At 41.0% G+C, this 18,006-nt stretch overlaps 3 protein-coding genes across 3 annotated transcripts in view; all 3 read left to right on the plus strand.

Annotated features, from left to right (window-relative positions):
• LOC310692593 (vomeronasal type-2 receptor 116-like) overlaps positions 1 to 1,963 on the plus strand; it is a gene marked incomplete at its 5' end in the record, with an annotated part of 38,289 nt that extends 36,326 nt beyond the window's left edge. Inside the window, one exon of the mRNA XM_083473536.1 lies at positions 1,241 to 1,963. Coding sequence (XP_083329662.1) covers positions 1,241 to 1,246 — 6 coding nt within the window. The 3' untranslated portion in view covers positions 1,247 to 1,963. The remainder of the gene's footprint in view (positions 1 to 1,240) is intronic.
• Positions 273 to 1,229, plus strand: LOC310692478 (vomeronasal type-2 receptor 26-like; the record flags this gene model as incomplete). The annotated part of the gene is made up of 1 exon (XM_083473424.1): positions 273 to 1,229. A coding segment is annotated over one exon (957 nt), but the record flags the coding sequence as incomplete, so codon positions are not given.
• A 3,314-nt stretch (positions 1,964 to 5,277) lies between the features above and the next one.
• LOC310692594 (vomeronasal type-2 receptor 26-like) lies at positions 5,278 to 15,591 on the plus strand (the record flags this gene model as incomplete). Its single annotated transcript, XM_083473537.1, has 4 exons — positions 5,278 to 5,486; positions 9,211 to 9,502; positions 13,055 to 13,226; positions 14,690 to 15,591. 4 exons carry the CDS (start codon positions 5,278 to 5,280, stop codon positions 15,589 to 15,591), a joined length of 1,575 nt encoding a protein of 524 aa, XP_083329663.1.
• Between the last annotated feature and the right edge of the window lie 2,415 nt (positions 15,592 to 18,006).

Raw genomic sequence — 18,006 nt, forward strand, 5'->3', positions numbered from 1 at the left:
GCAATTTTGTTGACATTAGACTGCTGCAGGAGGGAAGGCTTAAATTAACAGATGTGTTCTTCTCACAGTTTATAGATAACATCAATATATTATAATCTTTAAAACACCTTGAAGATTTCTTTTTTACGTAGAAACTAAAATATTTTACCTCCAACTTCTAGAAAATTTGGGTGGATTAGGTGTTTTCTCCTCTAAGAATTAGGTTGTTTAACAAAAGCATTTGGGCTTGAAGGTCTTATACATTCTGACGTAGTAAACACTATGCTAAATGGATGAGTGATGAGGAAATTTATAAGAATACTTTTGATTACTTCAAATTGCCACACATTGTTTGTGTATTTTCAGACATGGAAACATGTGTCAGTTGCCCAGCAGATCAGTATCCAAACAGCGGCCAGGATCTATGCATTCCTAAGATTCCAAACTTCCTAGCCTTTGATGAAACCTTGACCATTGTTTCAACTTCCTCTGTGCTTCTATTCTCTCTCATCACAATTCTGGTGCTCAGCATCTTCATTAAGCATCGCAATACAGCCATAGTCAAAGCCAACAACCGAAGCCTCACCTATGGTCTCCTTATCTCCCTCCTCTTGTGTTTCCTCTCTTCTTTGTTGTTTCTCGGAAAACCTAATATGGTGACTTGCCTTCTCCGACAAACTGCTTTTGGCATTGTCTTCTCTGTGGCCCTCTCCAGCATCTTAGCCAAAACCATATTGGTGGTTTTGGCATTCATGGCTACCAAACCAGGATCCAATATGAGGAAATGGGTAGGCAAAGAACTGGCTTATTCGATTGTCTTTTCCTCCTCCATTGTTCAAGTAGGAATCTGTGTTCTCTGGCTGGCAACCTCTCCCCCATTCCCAGATGTGGACATGCACTCAATGCCTGAAGAAATCATATTTCTTTGTAATGAAGGGTCAGTCTCCATGTTCTATTGTGTTTTGGGCTACATGGGCTTCCTGGCCACTATCAGCTTCACAGTGGCCTTCCTAGCCAGGAAGTTGCCTGACACTTTCAATGAAGCCAAGTTCATCACCTTCAGCATGCTGGTCTTCTGCAGTGTTTGGCTCTCCTTCATTCCAACCTACCTGAGCACCAGAGGAAAATACATGGTGGCTGTGGAGATCTTCTCCATCTTTGCTTCCGGTGTTGGGTTACTGGCTTGCATTTTCACCCCTAAATGCTACATTATTGTGGTGAGGCCTGACCTGAACAACAAAGAGCAGCTATCAAAAGAAAGGTATAAATGACAGTGGAATTTGTGGTTCTGTTGGGTCTTAGAATACATGGACTTGCTGGCTGGTATCACTTTCCAAGTTCCTTCTCTGGATCTTTGTAGAGTTTCCTCCTCAACTGTTTTGTCTGCCAAAGATGTCCCAAAGTCAATGGGTACAGTTTTTTCCTCAGTTTCTACTCCCAAAGCCTTTTTCACAAATGAGTAATGCTGAAAAGCAGTGGAGGTTTAGGTTCAAAATTTCTTTCTCCTAGGTGGGCTCCCTTCCTAGATTTATGAGACCCATCTGCCCCTCATTTTCCTCTTCAGCACCTGCTGTAGCCACCTTTTTGAGCAATGGGCCCACTTTTGCTCTCATCTGCTATATCCTGTCTTTGCATGCAGAGAAATTCCATAACTCACTAAGCATTTGAGGCCCATTGGCTGCCCTCACCTGGTTTAGGGAGCCAGTTGAATCTGTTTCGTGGGAAGTGGCTGCTGTTGCAAGCTGACAACTTCTAGGAGCTACAGGTGAGAACTGAGCGCAGGGTGGGCATCAGTGGTAGACAAACTACCCCAGAAGGAGCACGACTTGTTCCCCGCTAGAGTTACTACCCCTTCATACATCCCTGTCATACATCAATACATACCTGTCATGTATTTCTGTATATTTAAAGCAAATGGAATCTTAATAGCAAAACTCTAAGCCTTTTCATTTAGAAATGGTTAATTTCAGTTGTTCAGTGTTGTACATGTACTGTATGAATGAATGAACTTTGATAAAAAGTCTCTTATCAATTACTTCATGGAATCTACAAATTCATCTTGAAGACGACACAGGGTACTAGAAGCAAAAAACATTGTGAAATAGTTGAGGGCTCTACATTCTTTATCTCTCACCCACAAAGCAGCTGATGAATAGAAGGAGAAGTTTAAAACAGCCATTTCCCTTGATTTTTAAATAGTTTTAAGAAAGAAAAGTAGCATAGATATGCAACATTATCTGGAGGAAAACGCATTGGATATTACTAACACTAATAGGACAAAACTTTTTTTCTGAATTATACTTCCAACCAGTTTGAAAGAGTGGTGGCAGAGAATATCTCAAATAAGCCCATCTTTAAGAATACAGATGTGTTGTTTCTAAACTTGATTATATTATAATAATAATAATAATAATAATAATAATAATAATAATAATAATAATGTATTATTTATATCCCGCCCATCTGGCTGAGTTTCCCCAGCCACTCTGGGCGGCTTCCAATCAAGTGTTAAAAACAGTACAGCATTAAATATTATAAACTTCAGTAAACAGGGCTGCCTTCAGATGCCTTTTAAAGAGAAGATAGCTGCTTATTTCCTTCACATCTGAAGGGAGGGCGTTCCACAGGGCAGGTGCCACTACCAAGAAGGCCCTCTGTCTGGTTCCCTGTAACCCTGATTCTAAACTCTATTTATGCTATTTCTTTTATAATAATTTTTATTAATTTTCAATTACCAGCCAATAATAACCTCATTATATCAATACCAAATTATAGTACTAATACTAATTATTCAAATAGTGAATCATATAATTTAGGTGCCCCCCCCCATACACACGCTAGAAGTGCTGGTTTGATGATTTCTTTTATTTCTGCATTCCAGAATCATCTTAATATCTATTATATTCCAGTCAAAATAATAATCCCTTATACAACAACTGCAATATTAATAACTTCTATTTGTGTTGACACATTAAATGATTCATAGAACTACAAATGAGACACTCAAACTATATCCTTGCTCTTCCTGTGTGTGGCAGTTATTCTGTCCGTGGTGTTTCTTCCAGTCCTTGTAAAATGTTGTTTCTGTTGTGACAGAAACATTGGTCCCAAGTATTTCTTTTTACTTTTTTCTCCTGCCAGCAAATGGTTAAAGAACGGCAGCCTATGACTGGCTGTGGTTCCAGGAGGGAGAGTTTAAAAGGAACACATTTCGAGGGAGATGGAGTTAGAGTGTGGTTAAGAGGGGAGTTGAGTTGAGGTGGTTGAGGAGGGAGGCTGGAGAGGTAGGAAGTTAGGTAGGGAGATAGGATAGGAGTGTGGAGGAGGGAGAGTTGGTTCTGGAATAAAACATCCACTCCAGTGTCCTGCAGGAGTAAAATGACCAAATCTTGCTGGGAGACTGGGTGTGAGGCAAGAGAAGGAGGAGCTGAAAGAGATGAGTCTACTTAGGTCTCCAACTAATCTGAAGGGGAGATACCCTTCCGAGGAAAGAAGAGACGCCCAAAACCCAGTGAAGGATGGTGGGGGGTGAGCCCTTAAGACTATTACTTAAAGTACCTCAGGAGATGGATTTGTTAAAGGGGTGGGTAACTGAAGGAAAGTACCGCCTTAGAAAGGGACTGAACTATAAAGCCCAAACCTCTGAAAGTGAATTAAAGTGAACTAGCATATTATTATTGAAGTAACCTAAGTTTCTCCACTTATATTATACTACCTTGTTTTAAAAATAAATATTTATTGTTTATGTAAAGAACACCTGCTTCAACTTCTTGGTTATTCCCATCACAAAGAACTGCCCCAGGATATTCTAGGATAGTTAGGTTTTGTTTTTAAGCCTTCGGGTAAAAGGTTGTTCGGTGCGGTGGGGGCATTATATTAAAGTGAGAGCAGGCACATGGGCGTGAGCAACAACAGCAGTTGTTGCTGTTCTCCATCATGCCTTGTGTGGATCTGATATCCCATTGGTCTATTGATGCTGTAATTCAGTGCCCCCACTTCTTGATAAGGCAAGGATGCTATGCCGAATTTCTGCCACCATTCAGTTAATGTGATGGTAAACTATGTCTGATCAGTGTTACATAGGTGGGAGAGAGAAGGATACCCCAGTACTAACAAATTATGAAGTGGGGAAAGGATGGGGCCAGCTCAACTCTAGACATCCTGCTGACCTTATAGGTTCATTCCTTGCCTATGATTTTGTGATGTTACAAATATAATTACATTGACAGATCCAGCTTCTTGTCTACCAGCTGTGGCAATAGATGCTTTTGGATTCACTATCTGCAGTCCGGATTCAGAGCGTTCCTCCTAGGCTGGAAAAAAATGGTGAATACTGCTTTTTTACTGGAAGCCGAATCACAGGACAAAGCGATGCAGTGACTTTTGGAAACTGTGGGATAACCGCTTTTCCCAGGGCATGATGGGAACCATCAACAGTTGCAGGAATGAAAGATACAGCACCATATATGGACGGGAAAACATCATGAGGGGAAATTGTCACACGCAGGAAAGAATAAGGATTACACATAGAGTTCCTCACTTTAAACTTTATAAATTACCTAATAGACCAACACAAATAGAAATCACAAGACTGTAGCTGTTATCTAAGAGATTATATGTGCATGGAATGCAATGGAAATTATTAACATAGTGGAACACAGAAATAATGAAGAATGAAGCTATCAAATCTAGCATGCATGGGGGCCAGTTTAATTAAATTATATAATTTGGACATTTGAATAATAGGCATTCATAATTGCATTAATTAAATAAAATTGGTATTCTTATAATGAGGTCACTATTGGGACAATACTGGTAAAGCAATAAAAATATATATTTTAAATATAATAATAGTAATATTTTGGAAGTTCCCCTGCTACTGATGTGCCATAGAATCCAAAAACAATGCACAAGTGATTCTCTCCCCTATCATTACTCAAATTACAATAATCAGTCCACCTGACTGAAACTCCAGATGTCACAGTGGAGAAAAAGAATCAACAAGCTAGCCTGAAATGATTATAAGCTCCTCTGTGCTCCATAGACAACTAGGCAGGGCTCTGTTACTTATCAGTTATCAGTCTCCCTCTTTCATATCAACCACTGCATTTGGCATCCAAGGCATTCTGTTGTGACCGTGTTCAAGTTAACAATAAGGTGGATACGTGTCCCTTAAAGTACCAAATTGACAGAGTCAGCTGCCACCCAATTTGTCTTATTCAGATCAGGTGGAGGAGAGGAATAATACTGTCAAGAGAAGCAGGGGAGTCCATGCAGACAAGGGTATTTGCAATCAGGATGTTCCTCCTGCTGCTTCTGCTGCTCCCCAATATAGTGTCCCAAGGACAAAGTGCTAAATGTGCAACAAATAATCCTGTTCATGTTCCACACGAGTGGTATGAGCCAGGTGACCTGGTCATTGGTGCCATGGCATCTCATATTGTTTACATAGTCCCCAAATTATGCTTCAAGAAACACCCTTCCCAGGACTTCATTGAGGCCCCAATGTAAGTAACCATTAATTAATATTATTTTAATTATTCCTTATATGCTATATCGGACAGAAAATAACTTTGATTGATTTGAAGGGGGGATGGCTTTAGAACTTTATTTTTTAAATGTATGGAGAGATTTTATTAGAAATCTCTGTACATATAGACTATGTGCATACTGTCAATGAACAATAAACTCTTTTGAATCTAATTGTGGTAAGAGAGATAGAAAAGAGAGTAGGAGAATGAGAAAAGAGATGGCATAAAAAATAGGAAAAGCATATAGCCAAGTAGTATGGTACTTAACTTTTTTGGTGATACCCAAATTTTCAAGGTGGCAAAAACAAATATGGTTTGCTGAAGATATAAAGAAATATGCAACAGCTTTTAAAATTACACGGTATTCTTAGATTGCCCGAATAAGTAAATAAACTTTGCTGGCTTCATCCTCATCCTCTCTGTACAAGCAGGCAGGTGTTATTGTTTAGTCGTTTAGTCGTGTCCGACTCTTCGTGACCCCTTGGACCAGAGCACGCCAGGCACTTCTGTCTTCCACTGCCTCCCGCAGTTTGGTCAAACTCATGCTGGTATCTTTGAGAACACTGTCCAACCATCTCGTCCTCTGTCGTCCCCTTCTCCTTGTGCCCTCCATCTTTCCCAACATCAGGGTCTTTTCCAGGGAGTCTTCTCTTCTCATGAGGTGGCCAAAGTATTGGAGCCTCAGCTTCACAATCTGTCCTTCCAGTGAGCACTCAGGGCTGATTTCCTTAAGAATGGAGAGGTTTAATCTTCTTGCCATCCATGGGACTCTCAAGAGTCTCTTCCAGCACCATAATTCAAAAGCATCAATTCTTCGGCGATCAACCTTCTTTATGGTCCAGCTTTCACTTCTATACATCACTACTGGGAAAACCATAGCTTTTACTATACCGACCTTTGTTGGCAAGGTGATGTCTCTAGTTTTTAAGATGCTGTCTAGGTTTGTCACTGCTTTTCTCCCAAGAAGCAGGCGTCTTTTAATTTCGTGGCTGCTGTCACCATCTGCAGTGATCATGGAGCCCAAGAAAGTAAAATCTCTCACTGCCTCCATTTCTTCCCCTTCTATTTGCCAGGAGGTGATGGGACCAGTGGCCATGATCTTCGGGGGTTTTTTTATGTTAAGCTCTCCTCTTTCACCCTCATTAAAAGGTTCTTTAATTCCTCCTCACTTTCCGCCATCAAGGTTGTGTCATCTGCATATCTGAGATTGTTGATATTTCTTCCAGCAATCTTAATTCCGGCTAGGGATTCATCCAGCCCAGCCTTTCACATGATGAATTCTGCATATAAGTTAAATAAGCAGGGAAACAATATACAACCCTGTCGTACTCCTTTCCCAATTTTGAACCAATCAGTTGTTCCATATCCAGTTCTAACTGTAGCTTCTTGTCCCACATAGAGATTTCTCAGGAGACAGATGAGGTGATCAGGCACTCCCATTTCTTTAAGAACTTGCTATAGTTTGCTGTGGTCAACACAGTCAAAGGCTTTTGCATAGTCAATGAAGCAGAAGTAGATGTCTTTCTAGTACTCTCTAGCTTTCTCCATAATCCAGCGCATGTTTGCAATTTGGTCTCTGGTTCCTCTGCCTCTTCTAAATCCAGCTTGCACTTCTGGGAGTTATCGGTCCACATACTGCTTGAGCCTTCCTTTTAGAATTTTAAGCATAACCTTGATAGCGTGCGAAGTGAGTGCAATTGTGCAGTAGTTGGAACATTCTTTGGCACTGCCCTTCTTTGGGATTGGGATATAGACTGATCTTCTCCAATCCTCTGGCTACTGCTGAGTTTTCCAAACTTGCTGGCATATTGAGGGTAGCACCTTAACAGCATCATCTTTTAAAATTGTGAATAGTTCAGCTGGAATATCATCACTTCCACTGGCCTTGTTATTAGCAGTGCTTTCTAAGGCCCATTTGACCACACTCTCCAGGATGTCTGGCTCAAGGTCAGCAACCACATTACCTGGGGTGTACGAGCCATCCATATCTTTCTGGTATAATTCTTCTGTGTATTCTTGCCACCTCTTCTTGATGTCTTCTGCTTCTGTTAGGTCCTTACCACTTTTGTCCTTTATTATGGTAATCTTTGTACGAAATGTTCCTTTCATATCTCCAATTTTCTGGTTCTTTCCATTCTTGTTCTTCCCATTCTGTTGTTTTCCTCTGTTTCTTTGCATTGCTCATTTGAGAAGGCCTTCTTGTCTCTCCTTGCTATTTTTTGGAAATCTGCATTCAATTTCCTGTATCTTTCACTATCTCCCTCGCATTTTGCTTGCCTTCTCTCCCCCACTATTTGTAAGGCCTCGTTGGACAGCCACTTTGCTTTCTTGCATTTCCTTTTCATTGGGATGGTTTTCGTTGCTGCCTCCTGTATAGTGTTGCGAGCCTCCATCCATAGTTCTTCAGGCACTCTGTCCACCAAATCTAAATCCTTAAACCTGTTCCTCACTTCCACTGTGTATTCATAAGGGATTTGGTTTAGATTGCATCTTACCGGCCCTGTGGTTTTTCCTACTTTCTTCAGTTTAAGCTTGAATTTTGCTATAAGAAGCTGATGATCTGAGCCACAGTCAGCTCCAGGTCTTGTTTTTGCTGACTGTATAGAGCTTCTCCATCTTTGGCTGCAGAAAATATAATCAATCTGATTTCGATGCTGCCCATCTGGTGATGTCCATGTGTAGAGTCGTCTCTTGTGTTGTTGGAAAAGTGTGTTTGTGATGACCAGCTTGTTCTCTTGGCAGAATGCTATTAGCCTTTGCCCTGCTTCATTTTGATCTCCAAGGCCAAACTTGCCAGTTGTTCCTTTTATCTCTTGATTTCCTACTTTAGCATTCCAATCCCCTATAATGAGAAGATCATCCTTCTTTGGTGTCATTTCTATAAGGTGTTGTAAGTCTTCATAGAATTGGTCAATTTCAGTTTCTTCAGCACCAGTAGTTGGTGCATAAACTTGGATTTCTGTGATGTTAAAAGGTCTGCCTTGGATTCGTATCGAGAGCATTCTATCATTTTTGAGATTGCATCCCAGTACAGCTTTCTTGACTATGAGGGCCACTCCATTTCTTTTATGGGTTTCTTGCCCACAGTAGTAGATATGATGGTCATCCGAACTGAATTCGCCCATTCCCGTCTATTTTAGTTCACTGATGCCCAGGATGTCAATATTTATTCTTGCCATCTCATTTTTGACCATATCCAACTTACCCAGGTTCATGGTTCTTACATTCCAGGTTTCTATGCAATATTTTTCTTTACAGCATTGGACTTTCCTTTCGCTTCCAGGCATATCCACAACTTAGTGTCCTTTCAGCTTTGGCCCAGCCTGAATCTACTTGTACTTGTCCTCCGCTCTTCCTCAGTAGCATGTTGGACGCCTTCTGACCTGAGGGGCTCATCTTCCAGCATCATAACTTTTATGTGTCTGTTGTCTTTGTCCATGGAGTTTTCTTGGGAGGGATACTGGAGGAGCTTGCTGGTTCCTCCTCCAGGTGGATCACGTTTGGTCAAAACTCTCCACTATGACCTGTCTATCATGGGTGCCCTGCTCGGCATAGTTCATAGCTTCTCTGAGTTATTCAGGCCCCTTCAACACGGCAAGGCAGTGATCCATGAAGGGGAAGCAGGCAGGTGTATCTCTCCTATCTAGATTCTGTGCACTGTTTAATTTTCCCATCAAACAAAATCTCACTTTATTTGCAGGGTGTTGACAAAGTACTACCAGCAAATCCTGGCTTTGGTCTTTGCTGTTGGTGAGATCAACGAGAATCCCAGGATGTTGCCCAATGTCTCTCTCGGCTTCCACATCTATGATAGCTATTATGATTCAAAGATGACCTACCGAAACACTCTGGACCTGCTCTTTAAATCACATCACTTTGTTCCCAACTACAGGTGTGGCATCCAGAAAAATGTCATAGGAGTCATTGGGGGACTTAGCTCTGATACCTCCTGGTGCATGGCAAACGTCTTAGGTCTTTTCAAGATTCCACAGGTAGAATATGGATTTTGAAAAACAGAGATTTCATGCTTTCCTTGCATTAGGAATCTACTGATTCATAAATATGAAGTGGTAAAATGGACAAAGTAAAAGATCCATAATAAGCATATCCAACAATGTTTATAAGAAGGGCAATTTGTGTGTAATAGATATAATAGGAGATTTCTGTAAAGCTGCAAGGTTTGTAAAGGAGGCACCTAGACTGGTTCATATACATCAATCTTGAATGAACTGCCCTGGCTGCCTGTGAGCTACTGAATATATGACATTGACATTGGCTTCATAGGCAAAAATAACTGAGAACACATTAACTAAAAATGTCCCCCCCCCTTTAAAAATCAAAACAGTCCTTTCCCAGAGTATGGTGTTAATCAACATTGTTCACTTTCAGAGGCTAATAGGAAACACTGTTTTCTTGCTATTGTTCTGGCATTTGTCATCTGTCACTTCAGAGCGTTATATAGTGGTGTCAGCATTGTGCTATTCTGCTGCATTGTTGTATTTCATTTTAGTTGTTTTAAATAGTGCTGGTACAGTATTTTACTGATATGTTATATGATTTGGTTTATGATGCTCAGAAATGAAAAGTATACACAATCTAATGGAGCTCTTCAGGATTTCCCAGGAAATCTTCCTGAGAGAGTTCTTAGTAGATAGAGAATCAACCGCTCCCTACAATCATTACAAAGGTTACAGATCAAAAGTACATAATCAACAATTTCTATTACTCCACTTACACCTTGGAGTTTTGCTTAATCATCCAGTTAGTTTATTAACATGAGCCATGATAAATGGTCCCCTTTCAGTTCCAACATACCAAGTCTACATAGATGTTAATACTTCTTCCATTCAAATCCTTTTTAGCACCTCAATGGCTGAATTTACTAGCAGAGTAGTTTCTCCCCCTTCGCTCAGATCATGTCCAAAACTTAAACCCAATTTTTCGTCTAAAGAACTGGAAGCTTGCTGCTAAATGGTGGTGACTTTGGAGAGTTGCCAAGAAACATTCCGGGCTTTCCATCCAGCGTCCCCCAGTGCCCCCCTTCCTTCTGAATTTGGGGCCAAGTGTTGGGCAATCTGCGGATGAACTGCCACTCCCCAGCCTGGGGAATGTAGGGTGGCTGATAACTCCCATCTCAGCCTCTGATTCCAGAACGTACAGCGGTGATGGGATTCAGCAATCCTCCATCACAGCTTGCCGGAAGATCCTCCCCCAAATGCTCCCCTATTCTTCGATACAATCAATATGTACAAGAATGAAGCTGTAATGATGCCATAATAATAATAAATATCAACAGAAAACTTGGAGCAAGGTTATCTGTGTTTTCCTATATAAGCTGGGGTTGCTGCTGTCCCTATACTTGGGATATAGATTCAATATATATTCAATACTTTAGTGTGCGTGCGGGCACATGTTTATATTTGAGTAAATTGGAATATCATGAGTTCTTGTTTCCACTTGGAAACGTTTGACTTTTGCTTTTTCCAGATTTCATATGGTTTATTTGAACCAGCCATAAATTATGGAACCCAGTTCCCTTCCTTTTACCGCATGGTCCCCAATGAAGACCTTCAGTTTCAGGGAATCATCCAGTTACTTCTGCATTTCAGATGGAAATGGGTTGGGCTCATGACTCCAGCTAATGAAGCTGGGGAACGTTTCTTACAGACAATTGAGCCAATGCTTTTCAAGAATGGAATCTGTTCAGCATTCACAGAAATGGTTAAACCCAATATACATTATAACAGTAACTTACTAGAAATGGTGGACATAAAGATTTTGGTACCAAGTTTCACAACAAGCAAAGCTAATGCAATTCTTCTACATGGAGAAAGTAGATTTAGTATATGGTTGGCAAGTGCTTTTATCGTAATGGAGTTTACTCAGCTACTATTTCCTCAAAAGAAGTCACATGAAGGAAAAGTATGGATTACAACTACCCAAATTGATTTCATATTATATAGCCTTCAAAAAAAATTTAATTTTAATATACGAATACTCCATGGTGCAATATCCTTTGCAATTCACTCCAAGGAGATTCACAACTTTCAAGACTTTCTTCGGCGTATATATCCTCATTGGACAGACGCAGATGGTTTTATCCAAGATTTCTGGGAAGATGCATTCAGTTGTTCACTTCAAAATTCCACTCTCTCAGCAACCATGTGTACTGGAGAGGAGATGCTGGAGAGCCTCCCTGCACCATATTTTGAAATGAGCATGACTGGCCACAGCTACAGTGTTTATAATGCTGTCTATGCTTTGGCACATGCCTTAAATAGCATGCACTTGTTTGGAGCCATCCACAACAGAAGAGATGCTAAGGGAAAACTCTCTCCCCAGTATGCAGACCCTTGGCAGGTATTGTTCTCTGTTACAAAGCATTCACTCCGTTGGTACATTATGTGAGTTGGCATTTAATCATCAGTAAAGAAATAAAAGCATAAACCTTAAGAAATAAAAAATAAACCTTAAGTAAATTTACTGTATGAAAGATGGGAATTAGAGTATTTCCTATAATGATACTAAACAGACTTTAGATGACACAGGCTTTCAGAAGCAATAGACTACCAAAAATTACACGTAACTGTAGCTGTGCCAACTACCTCCTTCACACTGCAAATCCCTCCGTTTCCTCCCCATATCCCTCCCCAATTCTCTGTCTCTCTTACCTGTCCAGTTACCCAGTGGTGTAAGGTTGGGGGCCTGGGGCCCATTGGCCCTGGACACATAATTCTGAGGGAGAACAACCAGGACCCCAACACCAGGCACTGGCTATTGCAGGGATCCTCATATCAAAAAGAAAACAGAAGAGCAGCCAATCAGGGAGCTGCCACTACCTGGGCCCATCTTGCAAGGCCTCGTCCCCAACTCCTCATCTTTCCCTGTCTGCCAATCACCAGAGGTTTCTGGCCTCACTGGTAGGTCCCCAGAAGACACTGGCAACTGTTTGATCGCTGTCTCTAGACCCTGCGTTTCTCCCTTCTCCTCTTCTGCCTCTGAGTCTGGATTTCAGTCTGCCACTGCCTCTTCCTGCTCCCTTAACCCTGTTGCCTTTTCTGCTTCTGACACCTCTTCCTCCCAGTCTGCTCCCTCTTCTCCCACTGACCACTCCTTGTCATCCCACCACCAATCCCCTGGCTCTGAGCCTCCTTTCCTTGGGGTGTCCCTTTTGGGTTCCCCAGCAGCTGCTTCCTGCCACTCCTCTGCATCCAACATTCAACCATGATCAAATTCACTCTATAAACTATGAAAATGTCCAGTCCGATGTTCTCATTTTGCATTCCCATCCTTCCAGATCATAAGCTCCCATCTCTTCTCATACATGACTTCTCAAATCACTTCCCTTTCTTGGATCTTGACAAAGGCTGGTCTCAAGCAAGCAGATCTATGGTCTCATCTCTGCATAATATATTTATGCAAGTCTGTTTAATGTTGAATTGGCACTGATTCATGATTTCCTACTCGTCCTGTATGTGCAACTAAAATATGGATGCTCTCCATTGTGAACTGAAGCGTTTAACCTCGATTCTCTTTCCACTTAGCTCCACTCATTCCTGCAGAGAATCTCATTCAACAACAGTGCTGGGGGTGAAATTACATTAAATGAATATGGAGAGTTAGCAGCTGGCTTTGATATTACCAACTTGGTCACTTTCCCAAATAATTCCTATGTCAGAATCAAAGTGGGCAGGTTGGATCCTCAGGCCCCTCCAGGTAAAGAGCTCACCATTAATGAAGACAGAATCAAATGGCACAGACGCTTCACTAAGGTATGGAAATAATGGCACAGTCCCTAAAAACCCAGAATTTGTGGTTATCCACAAAATGGGATGTAACAAAAGCACCTCATGCATTATTCATTTTGAAATTCACTAGCACCTGAAACCACTTCAGACTAGTGATGAGTCAGAATAGAGGAGTGCTTCCAGACCTCTTGCTTCAAACGGAATGCAACTCCTCCCAGAACAGGTCAGGCATAGGAACCCAAAGCATTTCTCTCTGAGACAGGATGTGGACGAACAGGAAACCACAACCCAAAACCCAAAAGTCATGTAATGACTTCCTATTGCTAGTTTATTGTACTGACCCTGCAGGTAGGAGCAGAACCACTATAATGGCTTACCTTTAATTCCTTGTGCCACCACAAAGGAACACCATATGAACTCCTTGAAGCAAATGCCATTAAGTGGTGACTCCATCAAAAGGCCAAGCCAGGGGTGAAATCACACTGAATCAGACTGAATTCTAACACAACTGTAAGGTTGGATGGTTCAGGCATCTTCTTAAGTTTGTATGATGTTTAGAACAGCAGCTTTTTACCCCACTGTATGTGCCACTTGTGTACCTACGGATCATTTCACGCTATTAGTCCTCCTATTTACTATTAAATCACCTGATATTGGATATTTGATAAATTCCTCAAAACAGTATCATAATATTAAACTCTTCCTATCTCTTTGCATAGGTGCCACCCCTTTCTGTATGTAATGCCAACTGCCATCCTGGTTACGGGAAGAAAAAGAAGGAGGGAGAGACGTTTTGCTGCTATGATTGTGATCCATGTCCAGAAGGAATGATTTCAAATGAGAAAGGTTAGAGATGACATCTTAAGATAATGCAGAACCTCTGGGCTCCTGGCAATTTTGTTGACATTAAAATGCTGCAGGAGAGAAGGCTTAAATTAACAGATGTGTTCATCTCACTGTTTATAGATAACATCAATACATTTTAATCTTTAAAATATCTTGAAGATTTCTTTTTTAAGTGGAAGCTAAAATATTTTACTTCCAACTTCTACAAAATTAGGGTGGAATAGAAGTGGTGTTTTCTCCTCTAAGAATGAGGTTGTTTGACAATAGGGTGAAACTCTTATCAAACTCGCTTTTCGGAGATCCAAATATTTCAGCTTTAAAGCATTTCTCATTTTGTTGTAGTGTTTATGTGGCTCTAAGAAAAAGCAGGGAGACAATAAAGAAAAAAAAATGTCACCAATATAGAAAATTCCAGAATTGATACACAAGTTTTATTTTTGATACACCTAGTGCAAAAGCATTAGGACTTGAAGCTCTTATACATTCTGACGTAGAAAACACTATGCTAGATGGACTAGTGATGTGGAATTCTTAAGAATATTTTTGGTTACTTCAAATTGTCACACACTGTTTGTGCATTTTCAGACATGGAAACATGTGTCAGTTGCCCAACAGATCAGTATCCAAACAGCGGCCAGGATCTATGCATTCCTAAGATTCCAAACTTCCTAGCCTTTGATGAAACCTTGGCCATTGTTTCATCTTCCTCTGCACTTTTATTCACTCTAATCACAATTCTGGTGCTCAGCATCTTCATTAAGCATCGCAATACAGCCATAGTCAAAGCCAACAACAGAAGCCTCACCTATGGTCTCCTTATCTCCCTCCTCTTGTGTTTCCTCTCTTCTTTGCTGTTTATCGGAAAACCTAATATGGTGACTTGCCTTCTCCGACAAACTGCTTTTGGCATTGTCTTCTCTGTGGTTCTCTCCAGCATCTTAGCCAAAACCATATTGGTAGTTTTGGCATTCATGGCTACCAAACCAGGATCCAATATGAGGAAATGGGTAGGCAAAGAACTGGCTTATTCCATTGTCTTTTCATGCTCCATTGTTCAAGTAGGAATCTGTGTCCTCTGGCTGGCAACCTCTCCCCCATTCCCAGATGTGGACATACACTCAATGCCTGAAGAAATCATATTTCTTTGTAATGAAGGGTCAGTCTCCATGTTCTATTGTGTTTTGGGCTACATGGGCTTCCTGGCCACTATCAGCTTCACGGTGGCCTTCCTAGCCAGGAAGTTGCCTGACACTTTCAATGAAGCCAAGTTCATCACATTCAGCATGCTCATCTTCTGCAGTGTTTGGCTCTCTTTCATTCCAACCTACCTGAGCACCAGAGGAAAATACATGGTGGCTGTGGAGATCTTCTCCATCTTTGCTTCTGGTGCTGGGTTACTGGCTTGCATTTTCACCCCTAAATGCTACATTATTGTGGTGAGACCAGACCTGAACAACAAAGAGCATCTAACACAAAGAAAGGTCTAAATGGCAGTGGAATTTGTTGTTCAGTTGGGTCTTAGAATACATGGACTTGGTGGCTGGTATCACTTTCCGAGTCCCTACTCCGGATATGTGTAAAGTTTTCTTCTTAACCTTTTTGTCTGCCAAAGATGTCCCAAAGGCAATGGGTACAGATTTTTCCTCAGGTTCTACTCCCTATGCCTTTTTCACAAGTGACTAATGCTGTAAAGCAGTGGAGGTTTAGATTCAAAGTTTCCTTCTCCTAGGTGGGCTTCCTTCCTAGGTTTATGAGACCCATCTGCCCCTCATTTCCCTCTACAGCTCCTGCCATCTTTTTGAGCATTGGACCTGCTATTGCTTTCATCCACTCACTCAGTCTGATCCTGTCTTTGCATGCAGAGAAATTCCCCAACTCACTGAGGATTCGAGGCCCATTGGCTGCCCTCACCTGGTTTAGGGAGCCAGTTGTATTTTCTGGGGTAGGGTGTGGCTGCTGTTGAATGCTGACAACTTCTAAGATCCCCAGGTGTGAACTGAGTGCAGGGTGGGGATCAGAGGTAGACAAACTGCACCAGAAGGAGCACGACTTGTTCCCCGCTAGAGTTACTACCCCTCCCTAACACTCCATACACCCCTGTCATGTCTTCCTGTATATTTAAAGCAAATGGAATCTTAATAGCAAAACTCTCAGCCTTTTCATTTACAAGTGGTTAAGTTCAGTTGATCAACGTTGTACATGTACCATATGAATGATTGTTAATCAAAAGTCTCTTATCAATTTCTTCATGGAATCTGCAAATTCATCTTGAAGACAAAAAATGAGTACCAGAAACAAAAAACAATGTGAAATGGTTGAGGGCTCTGCATTCTTTATCTCTCACCCACAAGGCAGCTGAGGAATAGAAGAAGGAGAAGTTTAAAACAGCCATTTCCCTTGTTTTTTAAATAGTTTTAACAAGGAAAAGTAGCAGAGTTATGCAACCATATCTGGAGGAAAACATATTGGATATTGCTAACACTAATAGGACAAGCCTTTTTTTCTGAATTATACTTCTAACCTGTTTGAAAGAGTGGTGGCAGAGAATATCTCAAATAAGCCTAATGGCTTCAGAGAATACAGATGTGTTCTTTCTAAAGTTGATTCTAAAGTCTAGTTATGCTATTTCTGTTATAATATTTTTTATTAATTTTAAATTACCATTCAATCATAGCGTCATTAAAACAATACCAAATTGTAATACTAATACTAAGCACTCAAATATCGAATCAGATAATTTAGGTGCCCCCCCCCACATGCTAGATGATTTCCTTTATTTCTGCGTTCCAAAATCTTATTAATTTCTATTATATTCCAGTGAAAATAATAATCCCTTATACAACAACTGCAATATTAATAACTTCTATTTGTGTTGACACATTAAATGATTTATAGAACTACAAATAAGGCACTCAAACTATATCCTTGTTCTTCCAGTGTGTGGCAGTTATTCTGTCCATGGTGTCTCTTCCAATCCTTGTAAAATGTTATGCTTATTGTGACGGAAAAGTTGCTTCCACAAGTATTTCTTTTTACTTTTTTCTCCTGCCAGCAAATGCTTAAAGATCAGCAGCCTCTGATTGGCTGTAGTTCCAGGAGGGAGAGTTTAAAGGGAGCAGATTTCAAGGGAGATGGCTTTAGAATGTGGTTAAGAGGGGAGCTGAGTTGAGGTGGTTGAGGAGGGGAGGCTGGAGAGGTTGGAAGTTAGGGAGAGAGGATAGGAGTGTGGAGGAGGGAGAGTTGGTTCTGGAATAAAACATCCACTCCGAGTTTACAGTGAAGCACTGAGTGTAGTATCCTGCAGGGGTAATAGGATTGAATCTTGCTGGGAGACTGAGGGTAAGACAGGAAAAGGAGGAACTGATAGAGATGAGTCTACTTAGGTATCAAACTAATCAGGAAGGGAGAGACTTAGAAAGGAACTGAACTATAAAACCGGAACCTCTGAAAGCGAATTGAAGTAAACTAGCATATTATTCTTTAAGTAACCAAAATTTCTCTACTTGTATTATACAACCTTGTTCTAAAAATAAATCTTTATTGATTATCTAAAAACACCTGCTTGAAACTCAACTTCTTAGTTATCCCCCTCACAAAGATTCCCCCCCCCCAGGATATTCTGGGATAATTAGTTTTGTTTTTAAGCCTTCGGGTCAAAGGTTGTTCGGTGAGGTGGGGGCAATATATTTAAGTGAGAGCAGGCACATGGGCGTGAGCGGTGACTGAGTCGCCGAGCTTGTCACATCTATCTTTTCCAATTCAGTTAATGTGATGGCAAACCATATCTGATCAGTGTTACATAGGTGGTAGAGTGAAGGATGCCCCAGTACTAACAAATTAGGAAACGGGGAAAGGATGGGGCCAGCTCAACCCTAGATATCCTGCTGACCTTGTACATTCAT

Source organism: Podarcis liolepis (assembly GCF_965112155.1).
Source record: "Podarcis liolepis genome assembly, chromosome: 13".
Lineage (NCBI taxonomy): Eukaryota > Metazoa > Chordata > Lepidosauria > Squamata > Lacertidae > Podarcis > Podarcis liolepis.